This window comes from Trichosurus vulpecula, chromosome 5, assembly GCF_011100635.1.
Source record: "Trichosurus vulpecula isolate mTriVul1 chromosome 5, mTriVul1.pri, whole genome shotgun sequence".
NCBI lineage: Eukaryota > Metazoa > Chordata > Mammalia > Diprotodontia > Phalangeridae > Trichosurus > Trichosurus vulpecula.
In genome coordinates, this window is record NC_050577.1 from 298770928 (window position 1) to 298797462 (window position 26535).

Consider the following 26535-nt stretch of genomic DNA (forward strand, 5'->3'; position numbering starts at 1 on the left):
GTATGTTAGCATCTTATTTAATTCCCTCATTCAGATCCACAAAAGGAATAAATGTGTTAAGCAACCCCAGATCTAAAATAGATCTTTTGAATACTCTACAATTTCATTTCCCTACTTAGATGTATATCCCAGCGTGCTTCCTATTTTGCACATGCTAATTTTAAATATTCTGATCGGGTACTTTCAGCACCTTGTTTCATTCTTTAGTTAGTATACCACTTTTGTCATTTTTACCCAAAACAAGTATATATAGTACCATTCAGTGTTTAAGTGGCCTTATTTGTTACATTAATTTTATTCCTAATTCTCTTAAGTTTCCCTTTCAGCTTTAAATCCTGTGATTTTAAGAAATCAGCTCGTACAGAGGTTCCCAAACTTACTTGGCCTACTGCTCCCTTTAAAAAAATTACTCAAGATCCCCTTGGAAATCTACTTTCTTTAACCCTTTAATGGTTTGGTTTTTTTTTTTTTTTTAAATTTTCATCATTTCAAACTACTGCTGCCCTGCTCGATCATTCCAGTGCTCCCGGGTGCCATTGTCACCCACTTTGGGAACCTATGATCAGTCATCTGTCTCATTCGTAATCTCCCTTCATGCTAGGGTTGGTTAGCTTTTACACGGGCTGACACACCATGCCTAGAATGCCCTCCTTCCTCATCTCCACCTTTCTTCTTTGAAGACCCAAGTAACACAGCTGGGTCTGCTATGGGAAGGCTTTCCTCATCTTCTCAGCCTCACTCACATGGAACTGTCTAGTCTTCTTTTGTATCTATCCTCTGTATATTTGTTATATACTATAGATTCATATTGTCTCCCTTGTTAAGAGTATAAGCTTCACTCACATGGAACTGTCTAGTCTTCTTTTGTATCTATCCTCTGTATATTTGTTATATACCATAGATTCATATTGTCTCCTTTGTTAAGAGTATAAGCTTCTTGAGAGTAAGGATTGTTTTACATCTTTGTATTTGTGTCCCTAGTTCCTGACCCATGATAGACACCTAATAAATAGTTGTTGATTGACTTATAGACTTACTAGACATCTCCAGGTTTGTGCTGTTGTGGAGGCCAAGGGTAGGAGGAAAGGAAAATGCGGGGGGACGGGGACAAGCATTTATTTGGTGTCCGCTCTGTGCTAGGCGCTGTGGTAGGTGCTTTACAATTATTTCATTTGATCCTCACAGCAAACCTGGGAAGTAGTTGCTGTTATTATCCCCATTTTACAGTTGAAGAAACAAACTGAGGCAGACAGAAATTAAGTGACTTGCCCAGGGTCACACAACTAGGAAGTATCTGAGGCTGGATTTCAACTAGGTCTTCCCAACTCTAGGCCTAGCACTCTGTACAATGCCCTGCCTAGCTGCCCTGATGCAGTGCTAATTTTCCTTTCCAATATTGAGCCCCCCATCATTGTATTAATGAGAATCAGCATGGAATCATAGAAAGTAGGACTGGACTTGGAATCAGGGTGACTTGGTTATATTCACAACTCAGCGGCTTACAAGTTGTGTGACCATAGGCAAGTCACCTATTTCTCTCATAGCCTCCTCTCTGAAGTGGGAACAACAAGACTTGTCTTTCTTACTTCACAGGTCCGCATAAGGAAATAAAAGCTATAGAGACCTTAAAGTGATAGGCAAATGAGGTGATCATTGATAATAGAATCAAAGAATACTTTGGTTGAAATGGTGGATTTTCCATTGGGATAGACTTTCGTGCTTTTAGAGGACTCATGATTTCATTGGTGTGAATACTCTCTATGCAGATACAGGTCACTACAATTTCACCCATCTATAATCTTGGAGAGTTGGTGAAGTCTCAAAATGATTTAATCACTACAACCACCCTAGAGGCTAAGTTAGGTAAGCCACCTCCACCCCTATCCCTCCTTGACCTTGACTCATGGTCCGCAGATGAAAGCCAGACGTCACAGGGTCCTCATGAGCCCCCTACTCAAAGCCTTTGGAGCTTGTTACTATCTTCTAGCAGTTACTGGCATAACCTTTGAGAAGCCAGGGTTACCTTCACACCAGGATGTGGGATAAGAGTAAAACTTCAGCAGACAGGTAGGAGAGGTTAGAGAGTCCCAGTGAAGAAAAAATCATTTATTTTTCCAGCCACATGTACAGTTAGTGGTGTAGAGGGCTCATCCCAGCCACTTGGCACTTTCTGTAGGGGAGATCTGATTTCCTAAGATTATAGGAAAACCAGCAAAAACACATCCTAAAAGCTGGGAAGGCCTGGGCGGTAGAGGAGGCACACTTGTCTCCTGGAAGGCTTTGGAAATAAATCTGTTGAAGTGAACATGAATTTAGGGTTTTTCCTCTTGTTTCTTTATCACTAACAAGAATGTGCAGTGAAAAAAAGGACCATTGTTATTTAAGAATGTGTTCTCTGAAGTCTTAATACCCTTAAAGTTTACAAAATATTGAAACGGAAATATTTGCTGATTGTACAGGCAGTTTCACAAAGATGCTGGAGCAAGTAGCAACAAGTGAGGAGAAGGGGGAAGGGCCTGGCCCCTCGGCAGGGAGCACAGGCTAGAGGAGAGAAGCCACTAGTGCTCAGTGTTTGTTACATGGGGGGCCCAAGGTGAAGCACCTGGGCACTCAGCCTACCTTCCTTTGGGTGCCATCCATCAACTTTTGGAATGAGCCCATTTTCATAAGTTATTGAAGTTTAAAACTGCATTAAGGCTTCCGGGAGCCAAGATGGCAGAGTAAGAAGTAAGTTGCTCTCACCCCCCCCCCCTTATTGCCCTCTGAAAGCCCAGAAAATATCACCCCAGGAAAAACCCTGGAATGGCTGAGCCAGCAGAAAGACGGGCGCAGCAGTCTTGTAGCCCAGGAAGCTTGGGGGATTAACAGGAAAGACTTCTCTCACTTAGGGGGAGGGGGAGCAGGACAGGAGGCATCTCAGCAAACCAGAGGGAGATATTGAGCCCCAGGGTGGTGGAGCAGGCAGTCGCCAACACCAGGACCCCCTGAGTGCCTCAGCACAGGCAGAGAAACTGGTACACACCAGCTCGGAAAAGCCACAATGTACACCAGAGTTCTCCAGCAGCCAAATCTCCCAGTGTTTCAGCACCACTCCGGGAGGCACAGCTGCAGGCTGGCAGACATCCTCCAGCAGCCAAACATTGGAGTACAAAGCCTGGGTGAGCACGCATCCCCCAGAAGCCAGACTCTCCACCCCCACCCTGAGAGCTCCAGCGTTGCTGACCCTAGCTCAGCGCCTGATAAGCTGCCAGACCCGTACAGCCTCCGGCATCTAGTACCTGAGGCCCTAGCACACAGAGCCAGCGACCGGGTCCTAAGCTCCCAGCACAAGAAGTTTGGGTCAGTGTCCCCTGCGCTTCAGCAGGAGAGCTCAGCTTTAAAATTGAGGAAATAGGCAAACACCGTGAGCAAAAAGCAAAAACAGACAGTGACCATAGAAGATCAAGGCATAAATTCAGAAGGGGACAACGCTGTACCTCACATGGGAATAGGAACTGGTCTCAAGCCCCAAAAGCCTTCTTGGAAGAGCTCAAGAAAGATTTTGAAAGTCAAATAAGAGAGGTAGAAGAAAAATTGGGGAAAGAAATGAGAGATATGCAAGAGAGGGTCAAAAGCTTGGAAAAGGAAGAACAAAAGTTGACTGTAGAAAACAAGTCCTTAAAAAATAGAATTCATCAAATGGAAAAGGAGGCGCAAACGCTCACTGAAGAGAAGACCTCCTTAAAAAATAAAATGGAAAAGGAGGTGCGAAATCTAATAGAAGAAAACAATGCATTAAAAATTGGAATTGGGCAATTGGAAGCTAACGACTATGAGGTATCAAGAATCAGTCATAAAATACTTCATTGGTAAAACAACTGACCTGGAAAATCTATCCAGGAGAGACGGTTTGTTTTTTGTTTTATTTTGTTTTTTGAGGGAGGAATGCAGGGCAGGTGGGGTTAAGTGACTTGCCCAAGGTCACACAGCTAGTAAGCGTGTCAAGTGTCTGAAGTCGGATGTGAGCTCAGGTCCTCCTGACTCCAGGGCTGGTGCTCTGCTCAGTGCGCCACCTAGCTGCCCCCGGGAGAGAGAATTTTAAAATTATTGGTCTACATGAAAACCATGATGACAAATGATCAAGGAAAGCTGCCCTGAGGTCCTAGAACGAGAAGGTTAAACGGTCATCCAAAGAATCCACCAGTCATCTCCTGAAAGAGATTCCAAATTGAAAACACCAAGGAATATTGTAACCAAATTCCAAAATTACCAGATCAGAGAGAAAATACTGCAAGCAGCCAGAAAGGAACAATTTAAATACGGAGCCGCGGTCGTGATCACGCAGGACCTTGCAGCTTCTACGCTAAAAGATGGGAGGGTGTGGAATACAATATTCCATAAGGCAAAGGAGTTTGTACTGCGACCAAGGATCAAATACCCAAACTTTCCTGATGAAAAGACCAGAGCTCAACAGAAAATTGGATCTTCAAATACAAGACTCAAGAGAGCCATCAAAAAGTAAACAGGAAAGAAAAATGACAACAACGCATTATTAACAAGAGCAAACTGTTGACATCCCCATAAGGGAAGATGATGCTTGAGAACCGTATCATTATTACAATATTTAAAAGAGCGCTCAGGCACTCAGGGGGTCCTGGACATAGACGGAGAGGGCATGGGCATAAGTTGGCTTTGATGTGATGTGAAAAATCTAATGAAGCGGTGAAAAGGGATTGTACTGGGAGAAGAGGAAAGGAGGCGGCGAGACAAGGGTAACTTACGTCACACGCAAAGGCTCAAAGACCTATTTCGGTAGAGGGAAAGAACAGGGAAATAAAGGAGGGAGATGAGTATTGTTTGAACCTCACTGTCATCAGATTTGGCTCAAAGAGAGAAAAACATAATCAGTTAGGTACAGAAATCTGACTCACCCTATAGGAAGTAGGAGGGGAAAGGGGAAAGAGCAGACGGGGGTGGATAGAAAGGGAGAGGGAAGAAGTAGTGAGGGTGAAGGGGAAGAAAAGGGAGAGGGCTGATAGAAGGGAGGCAGTGGTTGAAGATAAAACTGCACCGAGACTTCTGGACTCTCACAGATAGATATAGATGTATAGATAGATAAAGTAAATAAATGTGTGTGTGATATACGACGTATATACAATGATAGGGAACATTTCTATGGTGCTGTAGGGTTGCGAATCACTTCTAGCCCTAATTCCTTGTGTCTGCGTGATTCGTTTGACCCTCACAGCAGTTCGGGAGATGATGTTATTTTAATTTTACAGATGAGGTCGTGCGCTAGTGAGCGTCAGTCAGAGCTGGATTGGAACTTGGAACTCGGATCTCACTGACTCCAAGTCCAGCGCTATAGCCCATTATTCCCACCTAGTGTACCACGTGTACATTTTAACCAGCAGAATTTCATTCTGTGATCTACCCGTTAGCCTGTCCAGGAAGTAGAGCTGAGAATTTGTCAGATCCATTTCAGGGAACTTACACTTGCCTTCTGTGTTTATGCCCAGAAAGTATGAAATCTTACAGTGTTAATAACTGTAAGGGATCTCAGAAAGCCAGTCCTGCCGTGTAACTCCCTTATAGATGAGAAGGCTGCGCCCCAGAGTCCCCAGCTGAGGCTAGGATCTTTGACACAGGATTGCTGTGAACATCAAATGAAATGGCAGGGTAGCAGGCAGGAGGGTCTCACTGGCACCTGATGTGTTAGATTGTCTCAAGATATTGGTGGCGAAGATTGCTGTTGAGCCTGAGAGCCAAATAATCTTTCAGAATCATGTAAAGGGAAGAAAGGTAACAGTTTGTAAAGAGGGAAAATGCAGGCAAGTGGCTGTCTGAGTCTCCTAAATCCTCTCTGTTAAACGAATGAGCAGACCTCCATCTCCTGTAAGATTCCTCTAAGTCCACAAACTATAAACTGTACAACCGTAAGCTTGACTTTGGTTCCTGGCAGAATTCTAGAACGTATTATTAAAAGGCAATTTAAAATCCAGTTCAGTCTTTGTCTGAAGTAGAGACATTCCCATGACTAGGGAAGTGATATGTAACATAGAAAAAGTTTGAGAGATATCATTTCTGGGTAGTTAATCATTTTATTAATAACGCTAGCATATAATTAATAAAAGGGTTCAATGATACTTTAGAATGCCAAAGACCCCTCATGGAACCTACTCAATACTTACATGCCCTTAGGAGAATGGGTGTTCCTGACAGCGGCGGTTGACTCTGATTGGTTAACAGGTAATGAGAGTGACTATTTCAGTGAGAGGGAGACCTGTTCTAGTGAGGGGCTGAGGGATATGACTTGGATCACCTCATTTACTTCCAAATCACCCCCAGTCTTGGGCACTGTAGACAAAGGATCTACCCCCTGTCCAGACTTGCCTGAGAGGAACACAGTGGACCAGGATATACCTTAATTAAATTCTTTGTAAGAATTCGTAAACTTTGTGGAATTAAGTTCTAGTAGAATTTGTAGAATTAAATTCTAGTTGGGTGGGGCAGTACCTCTACCTAGATAAGATAGTCAAGGTGGGGTGAAATTTTGGGAAAGGTCCAGGATCTCCCCAATAATTTGTTATTTAATAATCATTTCTCGCAGTCTCACTGTCATCTGCCTTGTTCCTGCCACATCTGGATTATTGAGTTGAGTTCTGGCCACCCAATCTTAGAACACACATTGATAAGCTGACAGGTGGCTAGAAGAGTGGGAAATGCCTCTAAATCATGCCACAAGAAGGTCCGTTGAAGGAATTGAAGAAAATTTAAGACTCAAAATCTTATAAAAGTAAATGTTGAAAACTAAAAATAAATACATTTTTAAAAAAGAATTGAGGGTGGCTCACCAAAATAGAAAACTTAGGAGCGACATAACTGCAAAGCACTTGAGGGGCTGGCTTAACCTACTGGTCTTGGCCCTAGTATGAGAAACTACGAGGATATGAAGGTGTTTTAAAGGAGATTTGGGCTGAATAGAAGGGAAAAAATTCTCACAATAAGAATCATCCCCAAAGAGGTTAGGGTGAAGTCTTCAAGCAAGTGTCTTAGATCAGGGCTTCTTAAACTTTGTCCATTCACGACCCATTCAGTGCTTCTTAAACATGATCCCATCAGGTCGAGACTCACAGTTTAAGCAGCACTGGTAAGGCATTCTTCAGCAAAGAGTTGGACTAAATGGCTTCTCAGAGGCTTCTTTCTGGTACTGAAGGGTCTCTATCATGCTCCGCCTTTGGATAACACTGGGGAGGAGCGTCAGCAGCCAGTAAAATGGTTATTAAGCCAGGACTTTGCAGGCTGTGAACAAGCTGAGCACTTGTGCTTCTTAGAGCAGCCACTTAACTTGCCCAGCTTCCTCCTCTGGGAAAGGAGGGGACATGACCTGATGATCTCCAACCCCTTCAAATCAGTAATTTCCTAAGAATGTGCTCATTAACCATCTTTTAGGGATGCCTCTTAATCTTGTCATGGACATGGATTCATTTTTCGCCCAAGTGAATAGCAGTGTGACCTTGTGCCACAGAGAAACCAGATGGAGATTTGAGAGACCTGCATTGGCCTGGATCTGCTGCCTCTGTGATTTGGAGCAAGTCGTTCTCCTTTCTTGACAAAAGACAGGACTAGTCAGTGCTAGACGAGTTGTGACGAGACAAGCAGACTCATGCATTGTTGGTGGAGCTGTGAATTTGTGTAATGATTCTGGAAAGCAATTTGGAATTCCACAGTGGAACTGAATACAGTGTCTATACCCAGAGATTGCACTCTAGGCATATGTACTTCAAGTAGGTTAGTGATAGAAAGTAAGGCCCCATATACACCAGAATATTTACAGCAGCACTTTTTTTGTGGTAGCCAAGAACTGGAAACAGGTAGGTGCCCATTGATTGAAGAATAGCCAAATGAATTATAGTACATTAATGTACAAGAAAATTACCTATGCTCTGATGGAAAGACTTATATAAACCACTTCAGTATATCATGTAAACAAAGCTGGGAAGACAGCTCACACAAGGACTGTGACAATGTAACTAGAAAAAATTAAGGGTTATAAAAAACTAGACAAAGCTAAATGTGACAAAATTTTAAAGAAAACTCAGCTCGAAGAAGAGATAGAAGACCTCTCCTCCCTTCATGCCTTTGCAGAGGTGGGCAGTCCACAAGTATGGAATTTTGCATACAGTGTTTGCCCTCCCCCCCCCCCATACTGGTTTGACAAAATTCTTTTTTCTTTTCCTCTTTTTTTTTTTTAAAAAGTTTTTGTTAGGAAAGATGGTTCTTTGTCGGGGCAATACAGAGGGTGAGATCTAGGCAAAGTCAAAACCAAAAATCAATAAAAATCTATTTCACACTTTATTGTGTCCTCTGTGAGTGGGGTCAGACAAGAGCATGGACTCAATCCAGAGTCAGATGGCCACAAGTTGAACCCTTCCTCTATTATTTACTGCCTGGGTGATGGTGGACATGGCTTTCATCCCTAAAGTAAGGAATTCAGGCTGAGTCTTATGTAAGGTTTTTTTTTTCTTTGAATCCTAAAGCTTGGTCTAAATTCACATTTAAAGACAGATAAACAGCTAAAAGTTTGGACTCATCCATGTGTAAAAATTATTTTCTTGAACATGATACATACTTTAGAAATATACCTGCAAAGATTGTGATAATGACTACTGTTGTGCTTAATTGAAATATCTGAGATGAATTTCTTTCGATACTCGGAAAATAGACAAAATAATAGTTCCAGGTATACAGTGAATGACTTAATATACAAAGCGTTGGGCATCATTTGGAAGTGTCAGTATCTGGATTGCCAGTCTTCTTTCATTTGCAATTTGTAAAAAATAGAATGATTTTCTTTGAATTGTTTAGGGTAAATAACTTAAAATTAATGCATTCTTTTCACACTGTATTTTTAAATCTCATTTTTGTTTTGCCGATGTATTAATATGCCCAAGACAATGAAATGATTCATTTATGTGTCTTATCATGTTAGTCAAGGTAAAATAATGCGTATAGTTGTCACAAACTATTGTGAAGTCAGGACAGTAACAGCAGCAGCAGCAACAAAAATGTTGTGTCTCCCACAGCTTTTTCTTGTTTCCCCAGATGTTAGCTCTCTGAGGTATCCAGAGCAGAACCAAAAGGGGAGAAAAAGGGAGGCCTCCGTCCATTTGTTCACAGTGGTCTTCGAGGTGTTGGTCTCCTTTTCAGGCCTGGATTGGATGGCCTGATCTCTGTGATATGAGAGTATGGGCATGTCTTTGGGGATTGCTCATGGGAAATACTGTTTTATTTTGACAGAGAGAAGGAGCAAGAAAGGGAAGAACAGTTAATGGAAGACAAGAAAAGGAAGAAAGAGGATAAAAAGAAGAAAGAAGCTGCTCAGAAGGTATGTCAAACAAGTCAAAGTTTTACCTTTTGATGGGAGTCCTGAGTAAAGCTACATGCGATGGGGGCTTCTGGGACCAACATTATTCTTCAGTAGTACATTAATATGTGGCTAAGAAATCCCTTCCATGAAGTTGTGAGATTCACTTAGAGTTTAATCTGACCAGCCACTAGAGATTTCAAATCTGATGGCTAGCCAGAGAGGATCCAAACTGATTACCTCGATAATGATGTTTTTGTTTATGGAACCAATTAATGTTAGACAGTTTTCCTTCTGCATTTGATTTCCAGTGGTGTAAGCATTTCTGAGGCATTACTTTTCTGAAGATTTTGTATTTTGTCTGCTTGTCATTAAGTAATTTTTAAAATATCTTAGTGCCCCAAATTAATGTTTTCTAAGAGAGTAGTTAACTATACCAAAAGAAACAAGTTAGTGGCTTCCCCAAATAGACTGAGCATTTGTGTATTTCAAAAACCATCCACACCCCAATCCCCCCTTTTGAAAGCCATAAGGCATTAAATACGACCACGGGCCTACTATGATGATACTAACAATGTGTTTGGAAAGTGGGTATCCCTCTATGCACCTGCCTTGTGGATGAGACTACCTGAGACATGTTCCTTCTGTTATGTCAGTGACTCAGCCTTGGAATGAGGTCATAGGGATCTTTCAGCATCCTGAACTATGCTCTGGAGGGAAAGATGATACCTAAGATGTAATGGCGAAGGTTGACTATTCTTGAGAAATTTGAGTAAGGAAGTAGGAGCGATGTTAGAAACAAGAGCATGTAAATCTCCAAAGAGTGGAGACTTAGGGTGTTAATGCTTTAGGGACAGAGTTGTTCGCTGGGGCTGAAAGCCTGGGATTTGAGATTTGGGTGAATGACTTTTTAGCCATTTGTGTGATGTATGGTAAGCTTCCCCAGGCCTTCCTGTGTCTCTTTGGGGTTAATGAGATCATATATGTAAGACCTTTTTAAACCTTGAAAAAACAATATAGATCCTTATAGCTATCATTATAATAATGATTAGCCTCCTTGGGTCTCCATTTGGGTAATAGTACTATTTCTACTAGGTGGCTGGGTGGTGCAGTGGATAGAGAGCCAGGCCTGGAGTCAGGAAGACCTGAGTTCAAATCTGGCCTCCCACACTTCCTAGCTGTATGACCCTGGGCAAGTCACTTCACCCTGTGTGCCTCCGTTTCCTCATCTGTAACATGAGCTGGAGAAGAAAATGGCAAAGAACTCCAGAATCTCTGTCAAGAAAACCCAAAATGGAGTCACGAAGAGTCAGACACGACTGAACAACAGTGGTGACAACAACAAGATGATTCCCACTGTTATCACAGGGTGGGTGTCACAGGCCTGTTTGAGTCCCTAGAAGTGTGAGTTGTTCCTGTTTTCTCATGAACCTCCACCATCTCTAATGGCTAGAACTTGCTCTCTTAGACTCGCCACCTCCTTCTGCTACGGTTTCCGTTCATTCCTGGACTAGTTCTGGAAACCTCCGAGGGTACAGGCTTGAGTGGGGACAGTTCTGCTGCATCTCTTCGCTTGTGCACATCATCAGAGCAGAAGAACAGCACCTCAGCTTATCCACTTCAGTGCCAAAACTTTATTTGACCATTTTCTGTGAGAAATTTTACCAAGATTTATTATGGAGAACTTACTGGCAAAATGGAGGAAGACATTTTCTCTAAAGCCCACTAATTCTCAAAAAATAATCTGGAAGAGGAATTATGTGTCAGAGGCAGAGCAATTATGGCTGTCTTTACAGGCCAAGACACCCAACAAGGTAACAGTCTTCTGAAATAACAGGAAGAATTACTAAGGCCTCACACTCAGTACCCCTCCTTCCATGCTCTGGCAGCCTCCCTGACCCACTCAGCATTCTCTGCTGGCACACATTGCCCCTGCCCTCACCCTAGGCATTCTCTTGCAACAAGTGCCAGACCTCAACTCTGCCAAGCCACTTGCAGAGTAGAGAAAAGTATAGGCAGACAGGATCACGTTGGAAGGGAAGGGGCAAGTATTCAGCCTAGGATGGCTCCTGAGTCAGGCATCCCCAAGGTAGTACCAGAAACTCTGCTTAGAAGACCTTCCCCCAGGGCCACAAGAAGCAGCACATAATCCAGCCTGAGAAGTAAATGACAGGGAACTGGGACAGGGCACCAGTGTGTGGGGCTGCATTAGGCCTTAAGGAAAGGACACTGGCGTCCGGTTGGAGCCAGTCCTATCACCTGGAGCATGGACTCAGGCCAGCGAAAAAAACCAGTTCCCTGATGTGGAAGAGGGCAGAGACTTTGAGATTCAGCCCCACAGGCAAAGCTACCATTCAGAAAGTGGGCACAGGAGACTATAAAGACAAAAGAGTCAAAGTGCCAAAGATCTCAGGAGGAAGAAAATTCAGTTTAAAACCTACAGCACAAACAGATACTAGAAGACTAGTAAGACACCTAAATAATTGCAAGTATGTCTAAATATTGCAAGAGAAAGGGAATTGATCCCAGAGTCCTTCACACTGCTCAAGATACTCCAAAGTGTTCAAGGGATGAGTCAGAGCCTTGAGAGAAGAGTTTAGAGGTGGACAGAGACATTAGAAATCCTTCTCAAAATAGAAAACCGCGAATCCCTCCCTGATGGCCAGTCTCCCCCAAGAAGCAAAAGAGAGTGAATTGGGACACCAGGATACAGAGAAGCGAAGGATCATCTGGAGGAGGAGCCAAGAGCACCAAGGTTAAAGAGAAAACGTGGCCTCTGTATGAGTGAAAAACAACTTCTGAGCCTGGACACAGAGAACTGGAAGATCCTAACCTGCCAGAGGAATGGACAGAAGGCCTTGATGACAGGAATGATGAAAGAAACCTGCCCGCAAGCATCCCTCTAGCGAGGCCATAGACGATGATGGGCACAGAAACAAACACTTATGCTTCCAGAACTCCAAGGTAGAGTGGGTAAATTTCACAACTACAATGACAAACAACTAATTCTTTGGAAAGGAAAGGAAATTTGAATAACAAGAATTTTCTGTGCCTGTTAGGACCTACCACAGAAGGAAATGAAAAAGGCAAAGGACCTCAAGATGCAACCCAAAATGATAGAAAGATAGCCCTTACAAACCCATCCTAATTATCAATGAACAAGATGGACATTCAATGAAAGAGAAGTATTTGAATCATTCTTATGGGAAGGGGCGGGGGGACCTTCAACTTGCAAATACCCCAAACAAGAGAAATACAAGAAAGGTAAATAAATAAAACTACCAGATAGAGCAGAAGTAATGAAATAAATTACCCCATTTTGGTAGACTTTTATTAAGAGGAAAAACTAGAAAGAGATTAGTTTTAAATCTCAAATTATCTATGTTTTATTGCATTTTTATTTTGTTAAATATTTCCCAACTACATTTTCATCTGTTTGAGGCAGGTGTGGGTTTGACCCCTCTGTTCTAGAGGATCAAGGTGAAAGCAGATCCTAAAGGAGTGGGGCAAAGTGACAGCAAGCACTTAAAGCTCAGATGGACAGAATAGGAAGTAAAGAAGTTACTGTTCCTATCTCAGAAAAGATCAATTGAATTAGCCATAACAGGTCCCATAGAGAAAAGTGCAGAACCATGTGGACGTACAATCAAATTCTATCAGACGTTCAAAGAACAATTAATGCCAATATTACATAAACCATTCGCAAAAACTAGGAAAAGAAGGAATTCAATCAATTTTCTTCTGTGATACTTATATGATTTTGATACCTAAGCTAGGGAGAAACCAAACAGAACATTGTAGACCAATATCCATGTCTGTTGTCATAGCCATTATTTGATAGAATGTTACAAGTGTTAGGTGTAGCAATAAGGTGAGAAAAGGAAATTTCTCATCAGCATAAGCAAAGAGGAAATGAAAGTATCACTTTTAGCTGATATCTACTTAGAAAACTCTAGAGAGTCAACTAAGAATTAATTGAAATAATAACTTATGCACAATAGCAAAATATAAAGTATCTGCTACACAGATAATTAACCTATCACCAACAAAACCTAGCAGGGGGCGAGAGAGATTCAGAACAACTGCAGGATAGATGAAATATTTGGAAGTCTATCTACCAAGTCACACACAAGGGAACTATATGACTGTAACTACAAAACATTCTTTAAATGAATTTAGACTTAAAAAGGCTGTGAGATCTATCTGCTAATGGTTGAATCATGCCAATATGATAAAAATGCCAATTCATCTTCAGTTTATTTGCTTATTCTGTGGCATACCAATTAAGCTACCAAAGGGTTACATGATAGAGCTAAGAAAAATAATGACATTAATCTGAAAGAGCAAATTGTCAAGAGTCTTAAGAGAAACAATGAAGAAAGGTGGGGAGGAAAAGGACTACAACAATACTGTATCTCAGACTATTATAGCAAGGCTGTTTGGCCCTGGGTAGAGATGAAGTGAGAAATCAGTTACGCGGTATACTCAGTAAAATGAGGCACCCGTTCTGCAGAAGCAAACATACATAGTATCATTATGTTTGAGAAACCCCAGGATGCCAACTACTTTGGCAAGGTATCATGCTGTGACAAAAAATGCGGCAAAAAAGAAGAAACCAGCCTGGCAGAAGTTGGGTATGGACAGACACCTCACCGTGTGTGTGTGTGTGTGTGTGTGTGTGTGTGTGTGTATACATACATAGATATATATATATATATATATATATATATATATATATCTGCATATATATGTACCAAGATAAGTTCCAAATTGCTACATAACTCAGATTCAAAAGGTCAAATAAACGAATGAGAAGAGCAAAGAAGTAGATATTGCAATCTAAGAGTAGGGAGGAGTTCATAACCAAACATGAAATTGAAAAAATTTTACACAAAATAAATTCAGTTGAAATTAGAAGCGAAACAGCTAATGGGGGGTGGGGGGGATTCCTGAAAATTTCTCTGCTAGAGGTGCTAAAGATATTTAAGGAACTGATTCAAACATATAAAAAGAAGAGCTATTCCCCAATAGATAAATGGTCAAAAGATATAAACAAGTAAGTCTTAAAGAAATTCACATTATCAGTGACATGAAAAAATGTTCAAGGTGCTAGATGAGACATACATATTTTTGAGACATTGCCAAAATGGGAGTTTTATTTTCTTGAAGGGGTGGGTAGCTAGGTGTTGTGGTGGATAGAGCTCTGGACCTGGAGTCAAGAAGACCTGAGTTCAAATCTGGCCTCAGACACTAGCAGCCTGACCATGGGCAAGCCATTTCACCCTGTTTGCCTCAGTTTCCTCATCTGTAAAATGAGCTGGAGAAGGAAATGGCAAACTACACCAGTGTCTTTGCCAAGAAAACTCCAAATGGGGTCACAGGAAAAACAACACCACATTGACAGTATATTTGACAGAGCAGTCTAATTTTTCTTCATTTCAGTGGGGTTGGGGTGGGGGAGTTGAGATAGGTAGGATTCCTAAAATAAAACACAAGAACAGTCATAAGAGGCCATTTTAAAAGCCTTTTTTTTTTTAATGTGGAGAAGAGAACCAAAGGAAGGTTGGTAGGAAATGCAGACAAGCAGAACAGCTTTGAAAAGAAAGGGACAAACTTGTTTTACTCCTCAGTAGAAGCAAGCTGGCCACAGTACAGGCAGAGCAGTGGCTGTATCCGTAGGCATCCTTTTATGTTCTGCTTTACACACAGAAAATTATGTGGTCAAAATAAAATCTGTTACATGCTTTCCTAGCCTGGACAAAAATTAGCTTTTTGTTCTTTTTAGACAGCCTGGGGTCGTCCTCCTCCTAAGTGCCATTTAGTTCACTGGGCTTGAGAAGTTTCATTTCTAGATCAAAGGCTTTTTATTGACTGTGCAAAGTCCAAGTCTCCAGAAAGATGCCTCAGTTTTAAGGTCTTGTATTGGCTTGAATTTTTCCACTTCCTCTTCTTCCTTCCATGTGCCTGCACTAAGACTCCTTACCTCATTCCTTCCCTTTTCATCTGCAGAGAGCTGGGAAACCAGATGAACAAATGTATTAGCAGTATGTCCAGAATGACAGTAAAGAGACTCTGAGTGTGGGCCTACCTGAGGGCCCTGGTGCACAGCCTCAGAACGTGTGGCTCCTTTACATTTCTATTTGTCTGTAAATTCCACTTTTGCATACATCCTTGGCTTCCTCAGTATGCCTTCTTCCTCCAGGGATGCTGTTTGAGGCCTTGTTGCTGTGGCCCTCTCCTGAGGCCAAGGGCTAGGGCAGAGGGCAGGCAACCTTACTTTGGTCAGGTTGGAAGTGAAGAAATGACTCTCATGTCCCCACTGTGGCCAACTCAGTCACAAGAGACTAAGTCTCCTGCACATGGGCCTCCTGAAGACCCCCACCCCAGGATGCTTGGCAGAAGCCAGACTGGGGGCCGCAGCTCTGCACCAGGAGAATGTCAGAGAGCTTCATTTTGGTGTAATGAATGATGTCGCCATGGATTTCATGGTATACTTGTACTTTGTGAAAGGAAAGCTTTATTTAGTAATCATTAGGTGGATCAAATCCACAGTGACCAGTTTTGCATTTGTGAAAGCATTGCACTAACCAGAAAAACTGAACAATTTAAAGTTGACAAAAAGAAGTTAAAATGCCCTCAAAACAGCTTTTAAAGACTTATCATTTGTAAACTTGGGTCTGACTTGGGGGACTTGATAAGAATATAAGAAGATCTCCTGGAGGTGGGTCAGTAATGTAAGGCGATCAAGGGAAACAGCTGAACAGGCCAGAGCCATGCTTGGGAGTTCCAGAGAGTTAAGAGAGCCAGAGGAAAGAAGGCCCAGCCTCCAGGGGACACATAGGTAAGGGGAGGGTGGGGAGATCTGGGGAGAGTTCACTAAGCTGAGGAGGCGGAGCCCCAGGGTCCTGGCACTGTCCTGGAGGATGCTAAACACCAATCTGCTAGAACGAGGCTGGTTTTTCCCCATGATGCTGTAATGTGTTAAGTGCCAGAACAGTGTACGGCCATATCGCTTCCCTTCCCCTGTCCTCCACCCTGCAACATGCTGAGGAATGAGACTGAAACTACTCCCTGACGCTGCTGCTACTTCTGTGCCAGGGGGCAGAAGGGAGGGCGGATGAGGCAAGGTTACCCTGTAGTGCTTCTGAACACAATAATGTAAAACTTTGTCATTGAAGCCTTTACGTAACCACAATTTACACTTCCCAGTTACTTTCAGGACTCAGAGTCTTCCAAGTAAATTTTCATGGAGGGATTTTCCCCTTCTCTTTAAGAAAGTGAGACCCAGAAAAGTTAAGTGATTTGTCCAAGGTCTCACTTGTTGAATGACCTTAAACGGGGCACTTCCCCTCTTTAACATCCTCCCATTTCCCTGTCTGAAAGTAGAGTGGACAAACTAGGTGATTCCTGAGGTCCATTCCTGGGCCTGGTCCCTTGAGGCCGTCTTGTTGGCTTGTTTAGACAGCCCTTTGTCGTAGCTCCGTGGGGCTGCCCTGTGTTGTCAGAGCTGGGGTTCTCCCCGCTCTGTCATATTTTGCCCTTTTCCTGTTGGAAATCCTGGTTGTTCGTACTTAAATCGTTACTAAATGTTGAAATCCATAAGGAAATGTTATTTTCTTTACTCCCCTCCCCACACCATGCAAAGGAATTTTAAGGGAGAAAAAGTTCACTGTATTGACCAGATTAGGCTTTCTAAAGCGCGTTGTCATGTTTAAATTATAAAATGGTGGGAAAAGCTGTTGTAGAATCCCATGTAATGACAAATGTTTGGACTCTGCAGGGGGTGTGTGAGCACACTGTGCATGGCCCAGAAGAGGCACTCCCTTAATAAATGCTGCCTGGTTCATCATTTTGAGTGGTATTGCCCCCAAACCTAGGAGGACGCATTGAAGATCTGGTGGTGCCAGCTAGTGTGTGCCTGATGCTCTGCCTGTATTTTTTTTTTAATCAGGCTTACATAGGATGACTAAACTTGATGACACAGGTTTTTTGGTGGCCACCAGTTTTTTCCATGGTTTGGCAGCATGTCAAATATCACTGGCTACAGTAGGACTCTAGCCCTGGCAGGTTATCTCCATGGGAAAAATCCTTTGTGCGAGGCTGTGTATTGGACCTTGGATAAAGGATTCACTCAGCGAGCACGTATTGTTACTCTTGTGTGCCAGGCAGGTTCTGCGCTGGGTCCTAGGGATTCCAGGATCACGAATCTAGGGCTCTAAAGTGTCCTCAGAGGCCGGGAGGTGAAGTGTTTTGTCCACAAGCACACATGGTTAGCCTTAGAGGTGGGATAGAAGCTAGGCCCCCTGGACCCCAGAGCTGGTGACCTCTCCATGGTGCCACATCGTTCTCAAATTGCTTACCTTCTATTGAGGGAACAGCCTGTGCTCAAATAGAGAAGTACAAAAGGTAGGTTTTGTGTAGAGGAGGGGCCCTTGGCCTGTACTTTGAAGGAAGGGAGTAAGAGGCTTTGTTCTAGGCCTGGGCTGGCATGTTGAGGGGACAACAGGGAGAACAATGGGGAGCCCAGTGTGTGTGAAAGAAAAGAATGCACCCCTGTGGCAGGTGTACACCAGCCTGCGGCCTTCGGTCACCTTGCGAAAGGCTCTCCATGCCAAGCAGAAATCAGTGGGGCTTCTTGAGCTGAGCAGTGCCATGGTCAGAACTGTCCGTTTGACTGCTATGTGGAAGGTCGGAGGGGCTCCAAGGCCAGGAGCCATTGCAACAATTTGGGGGAGAGATAAGAGCCTGGAGAGAAGGGAACAGAGATGAGAAATGTTTGGAGGAGAATAGAGGAGATTTGGCAATGATTGAATGCATAGGATGTGGGGGAGCAAGGAGAAGATGACACAGGTTGCAGATCCAGGGGCCCATAAGAAGAATTGTGCTCTTGACAGAAATTGGACTTTGGAAGAGTTTGGGTTTGGGGAGTACTAAGACGAGCTCTGTTTTGGATGTGTTGTGTCTGAGATCCCTACTGCCGGGGTGCTCCAGCACGTCTGTCCCCAAGAGCACCCAGGAGGAAAGGCCCTTCAACCCCTCCTGCCATCCTCCTCTCCACCAGGATCCTAAGTTCCCAGACTCCCTGTGCCTCACCTCCTCCTCTGAGTCTCTGGAGGTCCCACAGGACACAATAGCAGTTCAAAGCCTACTTCTACAGAGGAGCCTCTTCATGAATTCCCTTAGTGTTTCGAAGATACCTGGTTATTTATTTGTCCGCACTTCTGCTAGAATGTGAGCTCCTTGAGGGGAGGAACTGATTCTCCCTTTGCTTGCATCCCCTGCACCGGGCATGGTGTCTGGCACATAGTCAGGGCCAATAACTGTTGGTTGTTTAATTGGTTGGCTTGTCTTTCATTATATTAAGCTGTCATCTTAATATTGGCATTAGGTTCTGATGCAGTCACTTAATTGATTAAATGCTTGCTTTGTGCAAGGAACTGTGTTGAGCATTCAGCATGCAAAGAAAGTCAAGAACAGTCTTCTCCTCAAGGAGCTTCTAGTTTACTAGCTAGTTACATCAAGAGTAAGTGCAGTGATCTAAATTGAGGAGAGTAGGTGGAAAATAAGGTAAGAGGAGAAAGTCCTAGCAGGGGGAGAGGTGGTACAGTACAGGAAAGGTCTCCTGCAGAAAGCAGTGTCTGAGTCTGGAAGGAAGCCTAGGTAAGGGGGCAGGGCCCTCTAGGCTTGAGGGAGAGCCCCAGACAAGGCACAGGGAGAAGAGGTGGAGGTGGGTGTCATGTTTGTGGAACACTCAGGAGGCTGGTGCAGCTGGATCCTGAAAGGGAAGAAAAGTGTAGAGAGCCTGGAAAGACTCTAAGGAATGGGCCTATCTCCTTAACTCCTGGAGCTCATTGAGTAGGGGGTGACATGGTCAAACTGACTAGAAGAGTCCCTTTGCCAGCTGGGTGGAGGATGGAGCAGAGGGCAGAGAGACTCGAAGTCATAATGCCAAGGAGATGCCATTGCCGCTGGCCAGGCGAACGGTGGCACAGGCCTGAAAGAGGGCAGTGGCTCTGTGAGTGAGGAGGGATCGTATGTGAGAGGACATGGGAAAGTCAGAATGACAGCATTTGTCATCAGCTTAACCATGTGGAGTGAGGGAGGGGTCAGCAGTGACAACAAGGTTGGAAACCTGCGTGCCCGGAAGGATGCTGGTGCCCTTGATAACACAGAGGAAGGTGGAGAGAGTTCAAGGGGAAAAGAGAATGAGTTTTCTTTGGAATATGTTGAATTGCAATGCCTGTGGGATATCTAGTTCAAAACCAAAAAGGCATTTGGCGATATGTGACTGGAGCTCCTGTAGCTGACGAGGCCACCAAATGAGATGGTATAGAGTGAAAAAAGAGAAGAGGACGAGGGACGTGGCTGAAAAGCCAACAGAGGGGGCAGAAGAGAGGCCCAGCAGTGAGCAGGGGCATGGAAACCTAGAGAGGAGGCAGTATCTGGTAAGGAGAAGGTGACCAGCAGTGTAGGAGGCTGCAGAGAGGTCAAGCAAGATCGGACCAAGAAAAGGCAGTTCGATTTGGCGTTGATAACTTTGGGGTTTCTGTTTAGTGACGAGGTCGGAAGTCAAATGGCGAGGATTTCAAGTGAGAGGAGAGCAAGTGGGTGATAAGGGGAACACTTTGCTGGAGAAGACAAGTGAGATTGGGACAAAAGGTTTGTCTTGGCGAGGAGAAAGGACGCCTCTCCATATGAGACCAGAGTGAAGAAGGAGGTAGTAGGGGAAAATGAATGAGTGATGTGAGCTTAGGAGAAGGGAAGGAAGAGGAGCTCATGGCAGGTAGTCAACATTTATTTGTTTGTTTGCTCATTTTTATGGCTTATGAGGTAAGATCCTCAGTTGAGAACATGCAGGGCAGAGAATGCTTGAGGGGAGAACAGAACATTTAAAACAAATGCCATGAAAAGTGAGATAGTGAATCAGCTAGAGAAACAGAATGTTTGCTTCGCTGTACTGAAGGCCCATTTGAGATAGTGGATATACGTTTGTAGTGGACCCAATTACCATGTTTTCTCAATTTCTTTCAGTTCTTTTTAGCATCCCGTGAAGAGGAGTGAAGGAGACAGAGGGTGGGAGTGATCCAGTGTTGGAGCTTGCCAGAGAACCAGGGATAGGGCAAAGGAGGAAAGGGATTCAAGTTTAGAGAGTAGTACAGGTCACCAAGGGCTGTAGGTTAGGGAAGGGAGAATGTAGTCAGTACGGGGGTGATTGCCGGGGAAAGAACAGAGGAGTGAAGGGACTGGAGATCACAGGAAAGAAGAGGAAGAGGAGGGTCAGAAGATTGGAGGCATTGGGGGAGATGGAATAATAAAAGATTATGGTCAGATAAAGGAATGTGGGAGTTCATGAATGTGAAAGTGGAACATTTGTGTGATGCTAAGAGCAAGGGTGTGACAGTCTTTTGTAGCTGAGGTGGAGTGGAAGAATAGGTCATGGGAGAAACTGGAAATTGTGAGAGAACATCAGTCTATATGTTGATATTCCCCCAGTGTTAGAACAGGATATGGGGAGGAAAGACTGAACTAGAGAGAGGGAGGAGACTGTACTGGGGGCAATAGATAACAGCAGGGTCTGGATGGGGTGATAAATTTGGGTAACATGAATCTCAAGGGAAGGTTACTTGGTGTGTTGGTAAGCAAAATGGGCTCCTTAGCACTTACTTCAACCAAGTGCCCTTGAATAGTTTGGCTTTTGTTCCCTTTGAGTAATTCAGTGTATTTCATTGAGCCTTACTAGGTGCTAAGCCCCAGGCCCAAACCCCTATTAGGTGTAAAACCTTAGTGGGTGTGGATTGGCAACTAAGGCGGGGCCCAAGGTAGGGCTGACTCCAAGGAGGGCCTAGTTTACATGTCTGGGACAGCAGAGGCTTTTAGACCACGTGGGTTTAAGTCGCCTCTTTGTGACAATTCTAGGTCATGTGGGTGAGTGGCATGTGTGACCCACCCCTGACCCTGAAAAAGATATAAAACTAGGGGTTGGCTGTCTCTTCTTTGGAGCTCTTACCCACAGCCATGGTGGCGCATGTGACTCTGGGCCAGCCCTTGTTCTGAGCTCCCGGCCTGAACCTAGATGTTGGTAACTATGAATCTGTTATTTGGTCTGTCTGTTGACGTTTGTAATTTGTTTGTAATTTGGTCTGAAGTTCATTGTCTCTTCCCCTGAACTAAGTGAATGATATTTGTGTGCTGAATTAAAGTAAGCTTGTCAAACCCCTTCACGTAACTTCCCTTAGTTAAGCAGATCAAAAGAACCTGTGCTTTTGCAGCGTGCTTGTTGTTGAGGTTGTGTTGGTCTTACACCACCACAACAGCTGCTAGCCAGATTGTGGAAACACTTGGTGAGTGTGGTATAGAGAGAGTAGTTCCTCTACCTTGACCAGTGAGTCAGGGGAGATGAGAAAATTGGACATCATGAGAAGGGAGCCAGGTCTTGGGGATAGGAATTGGAATATAGTACAGATCGAGGAAGGATCGTATAGGACTTACTCTAGAGCCCCAAACAGATGATCTTAGTCATTGCCATCTTACTGTACAGAGATGTTCACAACAGGACATCCAAAACCAAGTGATAAAATTTGTTGGAATTCCATGTTATGACTGGGAATGGACAGGATGGAAATTGTTTTCTTTTAAAACCAGACTTTGGGCACTAGCATGATGGCAGTTTCAGAAGAGGCTCAAAAGATTTGAGTTAGTGTCTTTTTTGTAGTGGCATCACTAAGGGAAGGCAGCAGACTTTGTAGGTTTTTCCTGGTGAAGCCACATAAACCCATTGGGCTAAAGCTTTCAATAGGACAACTGCTTAGTGTTGGCAGACTGTGTTCTGTGGCCTGTCGCTTCAACAAAATCCACAGTGTAAGGCATTTATAGCATTGTGTAGATTTCTGATGAAACATTGGCTTCTTCTGTTACTGATCTTTAAGGAATTAGATTGAGTCTGAGGTGATTTCAGGATATTTAAAGTGTAGGAGAAAATGCATTTAACATTTTAGGGAACTGTTTTGATGTAGATTGACCCTCAGTTTAAATAAATAAGTTACAAGGAACTTGCACATTTCTATCTTCAGTAGACATTTCTCTGTAGCATTTAATACTGGGAACCACCATTCATGATAAATAGGAATTTGCTATAAATCTTTCTTAATTGAATGAACTTTCCCCTGATGTGAGAACATGAGAAATACTATAGTAACTCCAACCAATGGCAGACCCAACTCTTTGTTTCTTGGGATTGACCACAAACGTCCCTAGCTTCCCTTAATAACTCATTATGGGACTGCCAGCTAGGGAGTTTATCCAGATCCTTCAAACTAATTTGTTTTCAGCCTTTCCAGCCTTTAAGCTTGGTGACCTCCATGTTTACTACCTTCCTGTATTATTTTTATTTAGTTTACCCTCTTCAAGCTTCAGAAGTTATCCCCTAATTTTAGTGATTACCCAGTCCAAAATCTGGTTGACCATATTCAAGTTCATAACTTCCATGATGTTTGCAATATTTTATTTATATTATGATACTGATTGTTAACCTTCATATTTCCAAACTAAAGATTTGTAATTTTTAAGTTTTGTTTTATCATCCTTATTTATAAAGAAATTCCTTGGTCCCTGTGGTTAATTTTAAATCTCTCAATTTTGTGCATCTTGATATTTTGGGGAGGTGTAGTGACCAAAATTTTGCATATTTGCCAAGTTCAGAGTCACTGGTTTTATAAAGGTTCTAAACCAATTATGTAATCATTTTCTTCGACCTCCTCAGTTGCAGACCATTAGGCTGGTCATTGTCTCTGGGAACTGACTCCCCAGTTCTAATGAACAAATGAGCATGCAGGGTCTAGAACAGAGCCTTGCACATAGTGTAGGCACTTCAGTGTTGTCTTTCCCCCTTTCGTCTCTGATAGGAGAAGCCTTAGTCTGCTGATGGTTATCCTAAGCCCTCATGTCCTAGCTCCTGGCCAGAATGGTGCTCTGAGGTTTACATTTGTTGAATTGAATCTTAGCGCAGAAGATTCCAGAAGCAGTTTCTGTTCTCCCATATGTAAAAATCCTTAATTCTTCTCTTCATATATTAGGAGTGAATTGGAGAGCATTTTAATACTCTTATTTACTTCTGTTTATTTTGCAGGTCACGGAACAAAAAACCAAAGGTAAGAATATTTTTACTTGTTTAAAATGTTTGTTTCACCTAGTCCTTGTTCCCAGGTCAGTGGCCAGTTTTCTTGAAAGAGGAAGGAGAGCTCTGTGCACAGTGATGAGGTTTTTGCTAAATTGGTGGAATCAAGCCTGGCATTGGGCAACAGAGAACTTGGATGGCTGTTACAGAGTTTTCAAGAAGAGGAGTGTTTTCTGAAGGAGCGGGGGGAGTACGTTTTATTCCAGATAATTGGGTTACACCTTTGAGGTGAGGGTCTCAAAAAGTTTTTTCATGCAACTGTTAGTGCCGTCCTTTTGGAAGAAAAATCTAAGGGAGTTGAAGGCTTTTGTCTGCGTTGTTTTTTGGTCTCAAAGAAAAGCAGCACATTTTAATTTGATGATGGGGAAAGTAGGGTCATATTGGAAGAGTTATGTGGACGTCTGTTTCTTGAAGTAACAGGTTGAATACTGGAAATGAACCAAATTAAGGACCCTTTAGGGCATCTCAAACTTGCTGATATTTGACTCCCCCTCACAGGAAAGATCAGTGAAGACAAATAGGGAAGGGTAATTCTCTCAGCTCTACTGTGTTTTTCTTCCTGTACATCCCCATCTGTTTTTCACAAGAGATGTGAACGAGAGTTGTCCCAGCTGTGATACATGTGGAATTCCCACGCTGTATCAGCTCTAGAGAAAGGAGGCTTCTTGCCTTTGGTCAGCCCCCGATAGAGATGCTTCTTTGCCCAGATCAGTCTCTTCTCCTAGGGTTCCTAAGGGTTGGTTTGCCCACCATGGAATGCAGGGTGGTCTGCTTCTCCCCCGTTCTCCTACTATCCTTAATGCAAATACATACATCTGTCCAAGGGTTTTTAGGACCGGGAAACATGATAAAAGTAACTGATAGACTTTTTAGAATTCCAAACTTCTAGAGTTTTTAGAAGTCTCAGATGAATGTTGTCCATGGTTTTCAGCAGACTGTATAAGGAGCTAGGCCCTAACCTTGTGAGAGCACCTCTTAGATTTAGAACTGCATCTTCATCGTTATTCTTGCCTCTCCTAATTCAGAGACTTAGTCTGATAGAAGGCTTCCTCCTGGGCCCCTTCCTTTTCTTTGCCCTGCCACCCACAAATGCATGTGCACACACTTAGACCCTATGAGGAAGGACGGAAGCCACCTGTGTGATGATGGGAGGGGGAGGTTGAATTTTATAAGGAGTGAAGGTTAAGATTCACCCACATTTCAGAGGAAAACCCAGACTCTTGTGTCTGTCTCCCTTTTTTGAAAAGGAAATCTTTCTTCTGGGATTAGATGGGACAGAGGCTGAGGATGCTGCTGAAGCTGCCAGTGAGACTGGGGGAAGGGTGAGTGGGGGGTTAGGGATGGCATGGCCACGGGACTTTTTAGCCAGGCCCAGTTTCAGATGGGCCTTGGGGAACAGATAGGTTGGGGAGTCGGGAAGGGGGGAGATGGGGTAGATAGAACAGCAGTGGGGTCTGAAGCAGAAGGTGGAGAAAAACTCCAGGTATTGTCGCACACACATCTCTGTGGCCACAGAGTTTAATAACATAGGTAACCCCCCCCCCGACTTTTTTTAAGTGTCAAAACTCAAGTGGTTCATTTCAAAGAATGTCGTAAATTGATGTTTTTTCACCCACTAAATTGTGTGAGGATTTTGCCTCCCTTCATTGACCTCATTGCATTACACACACCTTATCCCACTTTTTTGTGTGTGTAGCTCTTAAAAGGCAGGTGCTTGGTTTCCTTTCTAGCTTGTATTCCCAGCCCCTAGCACACTGCTTTGCACAAGCGAGATGCTCAGTTAGCATATGTTCAATTCCAATGTGAAAAGAAAAGGGAAGGAAAATAACCCAAGACGATAGCAGAAATCTCCCTGACAGTGATGGTCTCTTTAGTTTTATGAAATATGTTAGGTATGCAGAATCCAGAAATGTCCTGGTATTTCCCTTGCTTGCTTCCCTAATTACCAATTAAGGCAAAGACGGGTGACTCTTCTTAGTCCCAGCTAATCTAAATATCTTGTTCTCTTGTCCTGCCTCCTGCTACCTGGAAAATATATACTTGATCTCTCTTCTGTCTGGGCCCCTCGCTGTTTGGTAACCCAGAGCTCTTTCTTATCCAGATCAGGATCAGCTGTTTATACAGCACTTTTTCTGCTTTTCAAAGTCAGCCTGAGCAGGCTGTAGGTGGCCAAGGCCTTTGATTTGGGATGAGAATTGAGACCAAATTCTCACTTTTTGTTGGGTCCTGGGATCCTGCAGCTTGAAGGAACCCTTCAAGGAACTCTTCCCCAACCCATGATTTTACAGAGGAGCGAGGTTATGCCTCGATGAGTGAAATAAGTTGCCCAACGTGAAGCAGCCCTTTTAGTATCTCTTCACTAAGAAGATTGGCTGTGAGTGCCTTGGCCTCCCGTTCTCCAGTCATCAATAACTTAGCATCCAGTTCTTCCTTCTGGTCACAGAAACAAAGGCCAGTCACTCCTTCTTACTCTGCATTAGGACTCCTCTCTCCGGCTTCCTCTCAGGTCTGGTTTGCTCCATCAGTGGCTCATTCTGCCACACTCTCTGGCTCCACTTCTTCCCTCCCCCCCATCTCCTCTTCTCTTTCCCTCCCCATTTTTTGTTTACCACAAGCATTTTTCTGTCTACTCCTAAAAATATTCATTCTCTCCTCAACTTGGCTGTTATTCTTCTTTTATGGATCTTAACATAATAGGGACACCTGATCTGGAGGCAGCAAAATAGACTGAAAGGAGTGTTACCCACAGAGGCCGAGGCTGTGGGTTCTAGTCCCAGCTCTGCCCTAACAGGTGCGTCCTTGGGCCTAAAGTCTTGTGTCTCATTGGGTCATCTCTAAGGTTCCTCCTAGCTCTAAGCCCAGTAAACGTATATGCTTTCAAACTCATTTGTTGAGGTTTCTTTCTGCTCTAATGCTTTTCTTTTCTCTTGGCCCATGTAGGGATGGTATCAGCAAGTATAATGGGAGTGAGCACCTTTTATTCTAGACTAGGAAGGGCATACAAGAGGAATAAAAA

General features: G+C 43.4%; 1 protein-coding gene across 1 annotated transcript in view; it reads left to right on the top strand.

Annotated features, from left to right (window-relative positions):
• TNRC6B (trinucleotide repeat containing adaptor 6B) overlaps positions 1–26535 on the top strand; it is a 229753-nt gene that overhangs the window by 135406 nt on the left and 67812 nt on the right. Inside the window, exons 5-6 of the mRNA XM_036759875.1 lie at positions 9280–9367; positions 23472–23493. Coding sequence (XP_036615770.1) covers positions 9280–9367; positions 23472–23493 — 110 coding nt within the window. The remainder of the gene's footprint in view (positions 1–9279; positions 9368–23471; positions 23494–26535) is intronic.